Source organism: Melospiza melodia, chromosome 1 (genome assembly GCF_035770615.1).
Source record: "Melospiza melodia melodia isolate bMelMel2 chromosome 1, bMelMel2.pri, whole genome shotgun sequence".
NCBI classification, from domain to species: domain Eukaryota; kingdom Metazoa; phylum Chordata; class Aves; order Passeriformes; family Passerellidae; genus Melospiza; species Melospiza melodia.
Genome location: NC_086194.1, coordinates 103,739,921 through 103,755,757, shown reverse-complemented (window position 1 = coordinate 103,755,757; position 15,837 = coordinate 103,739,921). Strand labels below are relative to the sequence as shown.

The 15,837-nt window shown below is 35.2% G+C and overlaps 1 protein-coding gene across 1 annotated transcript in view; it reads right to left on the bottom strand.

The window, feature by feature from the left end:
• Positions 1 to 15,837, bottom strand: part of ABCA13 (ATP binding cassette subfamily A member 13) — a 169,705-nt gene that overhangs the window by 53,730 nt on the left and 100,138 nt on the right. Inside the window, exons 37-41 of the mRNA XM_063177512.1 lie at positions 15,686 to 15,775; positions 15,029 to 15,101; positions 13,363 to 13,481; positions 12,341 to 12,428; positions 5,884 to 5,992 (exon numbers count right to left, since the gene is read on the bottom strand). Coding sequence (XP_063033582.1) covers positions 5,884 to 5,992; positions 12,341 to 12,428; positions 13,363 to 13,481; positions 15,029 to 15,101; positions 15,686 to 15,775 — 479 coding nt within the window. The remainder of the gene's footprint in view (positions 1 to 5,883; positions 5,993 to 12,340; positions 12,429 to 13,362; positions 13,482 to 15,028; positions 15,102 to 15,685; positions 15,776 to 15,837) is intronic.

Sequence of the window (15,837 nt, the reverse complement as noted above, 5' to 3'; positions counted from 1 at the left end):
TTTTTTTAAGGACTGTACTTACAAGCCTTGTGTGAGCAGCCCTCAGGGCAAATTTTACCATATCAGTATTCACAAGGGAAAAGCAAGCCAGGCAATAACACCAAATATTATATGATTCAGCACTAACTCTGTCTGCTCCTTTTAATAAATTTCTCAGTATAAAAATCATTACTTCCACATCTGCGGATTGCCATTATATTCTCCTGACTTAATCACAGCAAAAACTTTCTTCATCATCCTAAAACATCCTTCATCTATGTCCTCAGCATGCAGTTGGTCACCTTCTTTTTACAGTGATCACTTAGGCTTTTTTATGGGCAGAGGTAAAAAATTGTAACAGACATACATTCCAACTTTTCCAATACCAAGCAAATGCAATTTGGGAATATGAATGGGAATATATTTTCTCAGCTTTTTTTCAGCTATGAAGCTTCTCTTTCTTTCTTTTCTCTGTTATTTGTCAACTATAGAGTTAACTACATTTTTGGTGTGTCTTTTTCTTTTTTCCTCATTTTTGTCTTTCATTAATTTAAACGGCCCAGTTGTCATCTCTTGTATTGCTCAATGAAAGACTGGGTTTTTTTATACAACTGAGAACAAGGACATTTTTATCAGTCCTGCAAGTCACATTACTATGGAAAAAAGAGATGGGAAGCAGTCAGAATTTTACAGCTTAACTATAAATCTCAGGAGTAGCACAGCTGGGACCTAGGCAGGAGAGTGTATTTACTTTGAAAATGACACTAGGAGTCCCATGCTACATGCTTAATAGTAGAGGAAGCAGTAAACTATTCATTGTACCCCCTTCAGCTTCTCTATGATTTCCCTTTTGTATTCTCCCTACCAGGTGGAACAAACCTCCTCCTTTCCTTACATCGCTCTTGATTAAACAAATTTTAGATTCTAATTTGTTAAAAACACATTCCTAACCTAGTGAAATAAATTCTCCATAAAATATTAGAATGATTGTAACGTTTTGTTTAATAAAATACTATACTTCTTCGTTCTGGATAGGAAAGCTCACAGGAAAAAGGAAAATGAGTTCACATTAGACAAGCTTCCTGTGAACATTCTGCATCCTGCCCTGTTGCCATTCAGGAGCTGCATAACTCAGGACACCTTCCCCTATATAAACATCTTATTAATAGTCTTCAATCTGTGCCTTCAACAGAAAGTGCTCTAGAACTTTTACCTCACATCTACACCCGCTGACCCTCTGTCAGAAAATGAAGGCGCGCACAATTTGGCACAACTTCAGATGTTTAGATGGTACAGATGTTTCCATACTGTACATGATAAAGAACAGAAGACACTGGTAGTCCAGTCCACCCCACTTGGATGCAACTTTCCATATAAATACACTTCAAAAATCTGTGTTTTTTCAGTAAAAATTAGGAAAGTGATATGAATCCAGCAATACTTTTTCAGTATCAGTTGGAGAAATCCAAATGAAAAAACCCCTAAAGGTCTTGGTCTTCAAGCTTGTACGCCATCACTGTAGATTAGTTAGGGCTGTCCTTAGGTATGTTTTCTGGTTCTGCAATGTATTTTGGGTGTGTCTCTTGGTACTCTTTTGTAAACTGCCTGTTATGTCAAGCTGAATCTTGCGTGCATAGATCTGTTTAGATCTGTGCTACTGATTCTAAATACCATGATTGTGGCAGACTTGAATAGAAGGCCAATCTAGCTTTCTTTATTCAAGACTTTTTATTTCAGATTAAGTAAAATATTATGTATTAGAAAAAATTGAGGTAGTGCATGTATATATGTGTGTATATATATATATATATATATATATATATATATGAGAATTACAATTTATATGGAGAATTTCACAGGCAGCACCATGATTAATGGTTTCTATTTTAGTTTCCCCCACTAACTAGACATGGTTAAGAAGGTTACATCCAAAGGCCATTGCACACCATTGCACAGTTTCCTTTGTAATAAGGTTTAAAGTTATAATTTGCAAAGCATTCAGGAAGCTTTACAGCCACTTTCCACCAAAATTCAGTTGAAAATTATTCCCTTGATCCCTTCTGCTCTTTTGAAAAATTGAATCTGAAATAAATGAGGATGCTACATGAAAGCTACAATGAATTCTAGTATGAAAGCTTTTTTTCAATGACTTCGGTATGAATCCTAAGATGGGGAAGCTGCATTGCAAAAAGCCCTTCTATACTGAGACATTTTGTTCTTTGAACAATGATGTAAGAACATTTTTGACCGCTCTACAGGCAAAATTATAGATGACAACCACTCCTTTTTTCTTTATATAGCCTTACCCTAAGAGTGAGGTTATACTCCAGCATAATAACCACATTCTGACTCAATATTATACAACTAGGTGTGAAAAATAACATTTTTACTTGATCAAAATTTCTTTCTTAAGCTTAAGCAAAAAATATTGCCTTTTAGTTTATTTATTCTTCTTACTTCATTATTAAATTTTTATTTGCTCACAATTACATTACTTAGTTGCAACAATGCAGCATTTCAGAAAAAGATCAGAAAACATCATTTATATAAGCTTGAATAACAGTCAGAGATGAAGAGTTTGGACAAAAATCCAGCATACCTTACTTTCATTGTTGAAGAGTATTACTAATTTTTTTAAAAACTATTTATTAACATATTCATTTTTATCATCTGTCACTGAACTTATAACCCTCTAGAAAACAGAATGCATTTGATTTCTTCCACAGTTGAGATAGATTTTTTTCCCACAATGGGATCAAAGACTTACATGATGATAAAGGCAGGGGTGAATATACACATGATAGAGAAAATGACATATTTTTATACAAGTATTACTGAACTACTGCTCCAAAAGAGACATCTGATCCATCTACTACACTAAACTTACCTAAACTGATTGGGACAATTTCAGTTTCTCCATCTAGTTATGGGCCCTCCAGCTGGGCAACACATTTTCTTCAACAGACACATCACTATTTACATGAAAATTACAGGAAACAAACATTGTAACTTTCCAAGCATCCTCACAGAGAAATTTACCGATAATCCCAAATTGTTAAGAGACAGGGCTGAGGAGAAATCTCTATTCTTGCAGAGAAAGTACTTGAAGATCAGATTACACAATAGCAAAAAGGACTGATATTTTTAATCACGAAATAGATATAATTTCCTGCTGCTGCATGCTGAAGACTCAGTAACTTGGACTGAGAGAACAAAAAGTAATAATTTTTTTCAAAGATTTTTGAACATGTATAAATCCCTAGAGATTTAAACCAGCGTAACTCAGCATATGTTCTCTATGCTCTTGGGTAAAATTTTTTCCTTCAAACTTTCACACCAAATCATAAGTAGATATTCTCTGTATCCTCATGACTGCAGAAAATACAATAGACAAAAGCAATTAGCCTCCTGCTCAGCTCCTTTTTATCAAAACCTTTCACAAGCTTGGACTAGCGCCACTGATCTCCATTGAAAGTTACTGGATCTGTCCTTGTGGGCAAAGCAGGTAGAACTCAGCATGTGGCCTGTAATGGCTCTTCCCTCCTCCAAAGATCTTGGGAGACCTCCTACTGGGTTCATGTTCAAGAAATACACACAGGATATCACTGCAAAGTGAAAGGGTTTCTTAGCTTTTGTATGAGCACTTCAGTGGTTGATCTTGTTGACTTCGCTCAATATTGTTTCAATATCATAGTTGCTGCTACTGTTTACATCCACGGCAATGCTCTACTCTATTGTAGTAAGCTTCTTTCTGTAAAGCAATATTAATTTTTTTGTGAAGGAAGAAAGGACTTTGTCCTTAGAGTCCCTTCTAAAGCACTAAATTATTTTTATATCACTTAAAAGTAATGTAGAAGCGTTCTGTTGACAGGAAAAAAGTTGTTCTGTGAAATAGCATGTCATTAATGCGAGGCAGAACTACAAAGCCATGTCTCTGCAACATCTTAACAAGCTTCCTCACAGCAATTTCCAACAATATTCTAGAACTGACCTTGCCAATAAACAGAGTTTGGAAGAAGGAAAAAGAAAATCAAAAAGAATAGATTTCAGTCTTGGAGCACAGTATGTGGTTTTCCGACTGCTGTTTTACAGGACTGCATATAACAATTTGAATAACAAAAGTATATGAATAGTTCTGCTCTGTTAGAGCAGCATCCTTAAATAAGAGAAAGTTAAACATCAAAGTGAACTGAGTTCAGGTGGTCCATGCAGCACTGGAAAACTGGTTTTTAGAAATAAAATATACATATATATTGGTCTCCACAAGCGTATACATGTGTGTACACACACAAACATGAGTACACAAACAAATACATATATACAGACATCTAGGTAGGTAACTTGACCTATCTTCCCAAGATTTCTGTCACACCTCCCTCCGCGTTATACCTCCAGAGCATGATCAGTCCATCTTCATTGCACTTCTCTAATAGATGAAGAAATAAATAAATTGCTTTCTAGTTCTTAAGCTCTGCTTCTGCAGGCAGCTAACATGTTCTGCCACAAGATTATACAATGAGCCCATACTTGTACAGATGTCAGTACCAGACTTGCATTTCTTAAGCGCAGTTGTGCTGGCTGTGTTTCTGTGCCATGCAATAGCAAAAAATAAATAATTCCCACAATATTTGGGATGGCTATCATTTTCTCTGAGTTCAAGCAGGACAGCAAACCCTGATCCTCCATGATAGATATAAAAGTAAGGGTACACAAACATTTAAGTTCCAGAATGAGATATCTAATGGTATAGAAAAAAAAGCTAGCATCAGTAAGACTCAGGAAGTGCGGGGAAAGTTGATTAAAAATTGATTTCTATTAAATTTTTTTTGTTAAAATATCTGATTTCATTCCATTCAAAGTTTCTGTGTAAACATGTTGCCTTTGATCCATTCTCATTTTAGAAAATCCATTCATTTTTAGAAAAATGAAACCCCAGCCATCATGAAAGCAAGCCATTACTCTTTTTTCTTTGACATGCCAGAAAGTTTTCTTAATGAATCTCTGGTTTTAGATTCTCAGGATTCCTTCCCCATTTTCATTGCTTTTGTCTTCTTTCTTCATTATAAAAACACTTAAAATAATTTTTCCACTACAGAAAACTATCCTAATTTAACAAGAACTCTTAAAATTTGGTCAAAAGCTCTTTTTAAGTTTCCCTAAACCAAATTCCTATTTAACCGAATTTTTAAGAATGAAAGGAACTAGAATGAATAGAAGTTAACACATATTTGTGAAGTTAATCAAGCCCAGATTTCAAACTAGATTTCCACATCCACATCATCAGTGTTAACAGCTGAGTCTTTGGCAGCAGTCATTTTTTCAGATGTCAGTTCATAAAATTTTTACTTTAACATTTTTTTATAAAGTTCAGGATATCTGAATCAGAGAATTCACATGCCAGATACATTAATTGCTCTTTTGTTTTGTACAATAATGATATACAGTATCCTTGAGTAACAGAATAATGTGAAACATCACATTGTTCTGTGAATTTACAGGCTAATCTGGATTTACTCTAGATATTTATATAAGGAGATATAGCAAAGTGCCAAAGAAATTATAAATCCATAGTCTGTTGTGCCTTAGCCATGCTATTTAAGTAAGCCCTAGCAGCAGTTTCAGAGGGACTAACATCCCAAACCAATTTACACTTGCTTATTTCACAGGAATGTCTTTGTAAGGAACTCACATGACATGCTGAGCTTTAAATTAAAATTTTACCTTACTGTGTACTATATTTTCCACAAAAACTTTCTTTATAAAATGTTCATTTTACAGTTCTCCAGAGAAATTGAACTCTGAAATCCTACTGTTAATAAAAAAAAATTCATACTTATAATTATTAAAGTTTATTTAAAGCCTACTTTCCAAAACATACGAATATATACAAAGAAAAACTATTACCATACTGTCTCCAATCCACATTAGAAGGTAAATTCAGCCACAGAATGAAGTTATTGAGTTCATTTAAGTAGGATGGCAGTGAATGGAAACCTTTTTGGTTATACCACACCTGGAAGAAAGAATGGATAATGTCAATCAAAAATTAGTTCAATCTGCATGCTGATCTGAAAGTTCACATACCTTTAAGAATTGCTTGAAGGATATCTAACTCTTTTGTTATGACATTTATTTATAGAAGAAAGTCAACCAGGCAGAACAGAATTGGTTGATTTGCATATGTCTTTTAACAGCATGCAGCAGTTTTCTATTGTTGGAGCTGTACACATATGTTTATTACTAAATTGAGATTATCTGATTTAATGGAACACTATGCCTCTCTTCCTTTACACACATGTGGTTGAACAACGAGAGCCTTAAAAATGTGAAAATAACACCTGCCAGTTTGATTAAAAATGCAAAAAGACGAGTAAAAATATTGCTTAAATTGGAAGAATCATTGAAATTCCAAAGAGACTTTTCTAAATAATACCTACATATGACACACAGCATAAAGTATCTAGGAACAGAATATTCTAGAAAGAGGGAGAAAGAAAGAATCAAGGAAGCACTGTTTACAAGGTATGAAGCTGTTCCATAGACAGAGCTGTTCACTTTGCCTTATGATTCAGAATTCAGCATCAGTGGCTTGTTAAACATGGAGGAAATTGATGCAGACAAACCTTAAGGCAGACAAAACAAGCCAGTCTCTCTGAGGAACAGGGAAACAATTCTGTTGTAACATATACTTTATCTTCAGATCATGCAGATTCACTCTGACTTGATAAAGTACTCTTAATCCACACTTCTACTTGCTAAAACTATTGCTGAGAGCTTGTTATGTCCCAAACCCAAATATACTGAGGTTTGAGTTTCCTCTGCAGTTAGAAACTGATTCTTATCAGCCATTACTGTTAATCATAGTGCCTTAGAATCTATATTATCCATAATGAAAACTAAGTCAAATTATTATGGATGTGTATTTTCAATCTCAGTGACATTTAAAACCGTCTGATTACTATCATAGCATCCTTTCTTCTCCCCTTTTTTTAAACAGTTGAAAAACTCCTAACCTTTCTGTCTTTGATATCAACTGTTTGTACTCTGTATTTTGTACATCATAGGTAGGGCAATTCTCATTGTCTCTCTGGACTCTGAATAATAATGCAAAGTGAACAGGGTTTAATATGCATCCTTTTTGTCTTAAAACTCCTCTTCTAAGGCTTCAGTTTTCTTAATTTCATCATTTCTAGACTTGCCATCTATACAGTTATATCTTAGGAACTTCCCTAAAGATTCTCTTATCATTCCTCGATGCTTTTATCATTTACTTGCAGATGATTCTGCCTTTTTTTTTTCTTTTTTCTTATACTATCCAACTACAATCCTTTCTTGGACCCTAGCTCCAGACTCTGACTGTTTTTTTCTGACACACTCTTCTCTATATTTCCCAGGGTAGGCTGCCTTATCTTCAGTTCTGTTTCCCTCTCTTAATAATTTTCTTCTGATTAATTTTCCTGACTACCTGCTTGTTTGAATCTCCATATTTTTGTGAGGTGAGGTTTACAGTACTCTGAGTCTGTTTTATTTCCACCCATGTATCCTAGATCATAATTCTGAGAACCACTCTGAGGTACACTGTCATTTCTTCTGTCGCCATTTAATCTTCTTTGCCACAAGCTCTGTTAGCCATTTTGTAAAAAAATAACAGCTTTGATCTGCCATTCTGCTTGCCTGCCTTATCTTTCACATTTTCTACTCTTCTTTATGTGGCATTCCCAGCTGCTTTAAATCTCAACAGTATCATCAAATCATCAAGGCTGGAAGAGTCCTTCAACATAACCAAGTCCAACCACTAACCCAGCACTACCACTGTAACTCCTAGAACACTAAACACCACCCAACATCAGATCCAAACACTTCCAGGGATGACTCCACCAACTCCCTGGGAAAACTATTCAAATTCCTGACCCCCATAACAGTGATTTTGATATCTAATCTCAATCTCACCTGTTTCAGCTCAAGACAATTTTCTTTCATTCTCTCTGCAGGTGCAGCAGAAGAGACCAGCCACTACTTCACTACACCATTCCTTTAGGGTATTGTAGAGAGGAATGAGGTGCCCCCTGAGCTTCTTGTTCTCAAGGCTAAACAAACCCATTTCTCATAAGACATCCTCTCTAGACCCTTCACAAGCCTTTTTACCCTTCTTTGGATATGCTTCAGCACATCAAGTGAGATGCCCAGAACTGAACACATTACTTGAGGTACCACCTCACCAATGCTGAATATAAGGTGAAAAACACTGCCCTGGTCCTGCTGGCTACCCTTGATACAGGCCAAGATGTCACTACCTGGGCACACATTGGCTCATATTCAGCTGGTGGTCAACCAGGACCCTCAGGCCCCTTTTCTGCCAAAAAACTCTTAAGCCACGTCTCCACCAGCTGTAGTGCTGCATGGGGCTGCTGGGACACAAGTGCTGGCCACAGCATTTCACCCTATGGAACCTTGTGCAGTTGTCCTCTGCTCAATGACCGAGTCTGTGCAAGTCTCTCTGAAAAGCTTTCCTACCTTCAAGCAGATCAACACCTCCATACAGCTTAGTGTCATCTGCATATTTACTGAGGATGCACTCATCCCCACATCCAGATCATCAACAAAGATGTGAAGTAGGACCAGCCCCAAAACACAGCTAGTCCCACAGGAGCCCTGGGGAACACAGCTAGTGACCAGCCACCAAGAAGATGTAGCACCACAACTCCCTTGCCCAGCCATACAGTCAGTTTTTTAGCCATAAGAGTCAGCCATCCAAGCTACAAGAAGCCTGTTTCCCAAGGAGCGTGCTGTAGGAGACAGTGTCAAATGTTTTACTGAGCTCTGGATAGACAACATCCACAGCCTTTCCCTCATCTGGTAGGCAGGTCACTTCATAGAAGGGCAGGTTAGTCACGCAGGACCTGCCTTTCATAAATCCACATAGGCTGGGCCTCATTCCCTGGATATCTTCCATGTGCCGTGTAATGTAATGGCACATGGTACTCAAATGCCTCAAACCCCTATGTCCCCATATTTAAAGAAAAGAAAAAAGAACAAAACCTAATGTCCTCTTCTCTTTGCAAAGTCATGAAGTTCCTTTGTTCTTCTCTAGTTCAGCTTCCACAAATTATTCCACAAACTAAATCTCCCATTCATTAATCAACAAGAGGGGTCTTTAACAAAAGGTAGCAAAAGAAAACCTAAGATTCATGAGGAAAACTGAAAATCTTTGCAATGCAGGACCTCCTGTGCAAGTAGCAATCAGGACAAAAAGACAGAAACAAGTGATCAAGGGTAACCTGTCTTTTTCGCAGCCCCATACACCCATCTCCTATTCTATCATTTTTTGAAAGGTAAAAGGTGAAAGGTTTTCATAGAATAGAAAGTTTTACATACATACATACATAATGAAACTCCACTGCAATTGTGTCTCTTGTATTGGAAAAAAAAAAGGCAATAAAAAAAAGAAAAATTCTGACAACACATCCTCATTTAATTTAGGCAAGGGAAAAGCCACAAATGTTCAGAGAGCACCTTTGAAATAAATTAATGCAACCAGTATTGAAATGAATACCACAACAGAGCATTCTGTGTAAGAATATATTTCAATATCCAACATGTTAATTGGAATTATCCTCCAAGCTGCATTATCTAACTGAATCAAACCATGAGGAAATAACCAAATGGATATTTAATTTATTATAAACAGGAAAAAAAGACATTTAAAGTTGTTCATTTCACCAGAAGTTATATTTAAGGTCTTTTTTCTAAAGACTTGTTTCTTATTCAAAATTATTAGCAAAGGTAAAATATAAAAAAAAAGAAAATGTACTAGCTCTAGCTGAAACATCTTTCATATTTCTTTTGTACCACACAGGTAATTATTTACAGAGGACAGAAAATAGCTGAGGAATAGAAAACCATAAACAAAATGTAATTAATTTTTACTTTATGCATAGTTAGGAAAATTCTTTCCCAAGGAAAAACACAACCCCTCACCACATCAGACTGAAGTTCTATGAAGACATGTTTTACATTATTACATAATCTTTTACTTGCCATTAATATTCCAGAATAAAGTTAGACTTACATTTCAACTAACATATGGCCTATCAAGAAAACAGGATGAGAAGGAGCAGAGAAGTCCCTCAGCATTGCTGGACCAGATTAATGATTGATATTGAGCTAGAAACATGTAATTTTTTCCTCTAGACACTTAAACAATTACTGTACCGTAAAGCCTCAAGCCCCAACCTTTGGGATTGGAAAAATATACTCTTCCAAATGACATGTGAACAGAACAATTTGCCTTTTGGCAGTATTTAAAATTACCACATGTTCTTCCTATATTTCATTATGTTATAAAAAACAGCAACTCTGAAGCTATTATGGAACAATTTTTTGGCCATGTTACCAAAGGAAGCCAAAGAATCTAAAGTCAAGAATATTACAAAAATTTGAGAAGTTGTTCTTTTGCTATGTAGCACCGATCATCAATGAATGCCAATAATCAATGTTTTTAATCAGCCCTATTTTTCGTGTCATAGATACATTCTCTCTCTTGTATGCCCATACACACATTCCTCATGTGCATGCATATACCATGTATGTAATATACACAGCACAGTATGATTAGGTACAATAAAATAGTTACTAAATAAATATTTTTAATTTGAACAAGAAAAATTGTTGACTTCTCAAGGACTGATAAAGAATGTATAAAGATTCAGAAGTTTTCTAAAATAAAGTGAATCATTCTCTTCTAATGCAAATTTCTCATTTTCTTTCATACCAGGCTATGTAAATGGTACATTCACTGTCTCATGAACAGACCTAAAAGGTCAAAGTAAAAATCTGGTCATTAGTTACTGAAAGGTTAATGCAATAACTTGACATTGCATCCTTTGAAAGACATTTCCAGGAGATGCTTTAGATAACACAGTGCCCTTTATAAATTTACTCCACTATTTGCTTTGGGTCTGAAATATGAAGCTTACTTACTAAGAGTATAACTATAATTTATCCCTGTCCTGATGGCAGGTAGTGCTCTATACCAAACACACTAAAAAAAAAAAAAGGACCACAGTGCAAGCATGTCAAAACAAGAATCTAAAATGATTAAAGATACACAGGAAAAATTGGAAGTCAGAAAAAAAATATTGCTGAAAACTTTCAGGTTTCTCATGGAGGAATGATGGAACTGGAGTTCAAACCTGTAAAATATATGGGACTAAAAGTGAGATTACAAATTACCAAAATGAAAATCTGTATATGTTCAGATTTGTATATAAAATAGGGAGATTTCTAACAAATTGTATGGAAAAAGCATTAGAAAGAGGAAGTTATTTTGCGAAACTAAGCATGAAATTACATTGGACTGGAGAAAATCTGTATTTTTTCCCTACAGTTTGTCTAAAAATGGATTTTGGGATGGCGCTTACTTATGCTGTTCCTTGTTTTCTTTTGTTTTTAAAGACCAAATAAAATCTATATTTACATTAAAATATTTAAAGGCAGAAACACCTTTCTTTCATATCCTAATCTAGAATCTGGAAAATGCACAGCTTCCTCTTAACAAATCTTGTTTGCCTCAAATTCAAAAACAGAGATCTCTCACTGACATGCATCAATACTTCTCTAAGACTGCTTCTCCTCTACTTGTAATGCATCTACATTTGAATTAATCCCAAAAATCAGAGAAGGATTATTCTAAGCACAATTGAAATAAAGGGCTTTTCCTTAAGGCCTTTTGGTATGCAGTGCCCATGAGAGGTACAGTATCTCCATATTGTGAAAACCTGGGATGAGACCTGGAGGCTAACCATCACTTACCAATGCAGAGCATTTTATCTCCCTTAGAACAATTTTAGAAAGGCTCTTTTGAGAAAAGAATAGTATGTTTGTTATGCAGAAGGAACTGCTCCTGGAAGATGTCTTTACTCTTAGGGGGAGGGTGGTGAGAGAAATGAAGCAAAGTAAAGTATCCCTTGTAGGCATGAAAAGCATCAACAGCAACTCATTACTGTGATGCTCAATGCACTTTGGCCAATTCTGACATTGGCTTTTTGCAGAATACAAAAAATTATTATTTGGCTGACTATCTAAAAGCAAGTTTTAAACTTAGATTCTAAAATGAGTTCACTGGGAGAAAAAAACCAAGGTATATCAATTGACTAATTTAAAACTGTTTATCAAATGCAGGAGATTACTTCAAGGTTTATGAACAGAGTTAGATGATAAAAGACAAAGGATTTTTTCCCAATTATTCAAGAGCAAGGATTTCATGTAATGATTTTTTATTTGCTAAGTGCTATGATGTCTGAAGCCCGAAAAAGTAATCAATATATACATACAGATGTGCACACATACATGCAACTCTTACCTTAGCCAGAGGCTGAGATTTGGTGTTATTCAATTTTTTATCTTGAAGTTCAAATGCTTTCATCCCTCCAAAAGACCAACCACCATATCTGATAGTAGAAATTAAAGTAACAAAAAGTTATCTGCCTTAAGCTCTGCAGTTTTCTTGCAAGGGTACAGTTGAGATAGCTGCAATAATGCTTTATTTTTCAACTGAAAGTAAAACTTCACCCCTCACAAATGCCTTCCTTGTTAAAAAGAAGGGGGACAATGTAGTTTTTAATCAGGTGAATATTACTGGCTTTTTTCTGGCAAAGGTATTCCCTTAGATAAGAAGTTTTGCTTTCTGAAAGCTGAAATCTTTGAGCAGCAGGAAGGGTTGTGAGCAAGTGAGAAGCATCTTAAACAGCTTTATTTCTTCCTACATCATTCACATATTAGCTCAAATCTTTCATCCAAAGATGCTTACCTCTATTTAAATCAAATCAGATGTACCTTCTTTTAATATATGAATGGCTAACACTTTCTTCTCCTCAGTAAAATCATACATGGTCTAATATTTCCACTTACATTATCAGCAGTGGTTGAGTTGTAAAGGCACATAAATAAACTTCAAAATACAGCAGATAACCTCTGTTGCAGATATCACAGAATATGAAGTATTGCCAGGGGCACACCAGCCCTTTTTACTTCAAAGAAAATATTAATTGGAGCATGTCCACCTCTGTTTGATTGAGTCTCTGAGGAACGGAAATTATTTTGTTCACCTGGTTTAGATATGCATCTCTGAGATGCTGAAATAACTCACTACCGGTAAGAAACTCCAGAGTATGCCTAGAGGTGATCATCATGCAGTTTCTGGAGGGAGTTCTGAGATGTGACCATTGAGGATCTTTCATGTTACCTTGAATTTCAGCCTAACTCTACACCTTGATAACAATCACCAGATAAAGACAATGACCCTTTACATTCTCAGTGACAAATATCTATGCTTTGGATCAGGAGGGACAGAGGAAAAAGAAAGGCTAGACATTTTAAAGTTACCTTGTTTTGTTGGAAGACCTCACTAAATACTCTTCCACAGGGAACCCTGAAAGATTATACAAAATATGTCCTTTCTTACTCTTCACATAGGAAGCAGTGGTATTGAAAGTTGGGCACATCTGAAAAAAAAGTATACATAAAGTAAGTAAAGCACTTTTTAAAAGCAGTGGCACTACATTTAGCCTTATTTTTGGATTTTGATGTAGATTTTATAGCATTTCTTTTTAACTTGATTTGTCTTTCCCAGCTTTAACAGATTTTCAATAAATTATGAATATTTTTATGTTTATAAGGCAACTCAAATGATTGTGCCACCTACACATTAGAAATCCCTTTGATTTCTCTTGCAGCCCTGTCAGTCAGTTTGTTTTGAAAACATCAGAACTTGTATATAAGCTTAGGAATGCTTACAGCACTGAAAATGGCAAGACTGCTTTTTACTTGTTTTTCCTGAGATGAAATACAAAATTGGCACCAGATAAACATGAGATGAAAGCAAAATTCTAATTAATGTTATAAGCTTCTAAAAAGTTCATTGATGAGCTGAAGAGAAGAATAAAGGAAGATGTCTTCTTATGATTCAGTGGGACATTCTCACAACCAAGAAAAAGGTGACAAGTATTAGACTCAATTATCTCAGAAGCTTTACAAAGTACTTTATGGCAATCAACTGAAAAATTTTAATGCTTGACATCTCAAACCTACAAAAATAAAAATTCACTCTCAGAGATTGCTCTTACATAGCTCACAGATAAAAGTTCTGCCTCCACTGTCAAGTGACTTTTTTCAGTTTTCATGGTTAATAGACCTCTCCCTGTAAAAGTTTCCCATTTGTATTTTATTCAACCTTCTTTTAATTCCCTTGAGTATTAGAGGCAAACTTATTCCTCGTCTAGAAAAGTAAAAAATAAGTTTCCTCCTTCCATTTTCCCCAAAACTGTATTGCTACATTTCATATGCAACTCTTATTCTAAATAATTATATCTTTATAAACAAAAGAAACTTTTTTTGTAGTATATTCCTTTTTGGGGAAATACATTTGTCACCTCAGTCAGTTTCATATTTTTGTTTATTATTCAACTCAGAGCAAGTCAGCAGGAAAAATAATTCATTAAGAAGGTCAGAAATTCATTATGCTTTTCAAAATCCTTCATTTCTTGAAGCCTGTTGTATTTTGAAATCCAAAATCCAAACCACAAGCAAACTCTAACAATTAAATCTCATTCATGTGTAAATTCCCTGGTGGGTTCCACCAGCTAGGCTCACCCACCCTTCCCTCTGAAAGTAGGTGGTCTTCCAGATGTTATGGAAGTGTTATGTTTTAACCCTGTTTTACATGGAGGTTTTTCTTAATCAGAATCCTATAACATATTTAAAGTAAGATGCATCTGCTGAAAATAGTTCAGCTGTCTCTGATCCTGTTATTTCAGACCAATCTATAGTCATTTCTAGTGCACATATATGTTCAAATACATATAAACCAGGAAATTGTGTACAATTTCATTAGGTGAAAGAGAAGTAAACCTCCAATCATAACAAAGTCAGACCTGTGAGGATTTATTTCCTCATGACTTTCACCAGCCCTTCAAAAACAGCAGCCAAGGAATTAGAAGTAATATACACACATACATTTTTTACATATGTAAGTAAATAAAAAATTACATACCTCTTGTTCAGACACACATCTGCATGAATCCTGAGGTGACATAGATTCTGTCTGCCAGCATGAATTATTTTTTCTAATAGGAATAAATGTAATAAAAATTATAACTAGGAAATGAGAGGAATATGTCACTTAACAGAAGAAACCCAGAGACTAATGAGCAGACCTGGCATGCTAACACCTTCTTAGCATTTGATCACAGCAGCAGCTGTGTCTAGAGTGATACAAATTTTACTCACTTTTATCAAAGTTCATTTATTAAAAATATTTATATAGGCATCAAATTAGCTTCATGTCTCATATTTACAGCAATTATTAAAGCATTGTCGCCACTTCATTCCTGAATTTGGAAATCTAGAATGCTTCCTAACAAATACTTTCTTTATTGTCTGTCCATCCTTCATATGGACACCAGGCTTGATTAAAATCATCCTGAAATTAATCGGAAAACTGCCACTTACTTTTAAGATGTATGGATCAGACCTTTAACAGTAAAGCCTACTTTCCTCTTCACCTGGATGTCAGCTCCTTTATCAGAAACAATTTGTCACTAACTCCATGCTGCCAAAAAAAGGCTAAGATAATCCATTATACAGAAAGAAAAAAAAAATGAAATGTTCATATTTAAATGAAGGAAATAGTTACATTAGTTACAATTACCTGTGTTGTGAATGCATGCATCTGTGGTCCCAATCAGAGAAATATCCCAATAGAACCTGGGAAAGTTTTCCTAGGCTATCATCTTCAGTGCTGTTCAAAGAGGACCATAGGGGTATAAGGAATGATGGGGAAAGAAAAATAAAAAAAGAAAA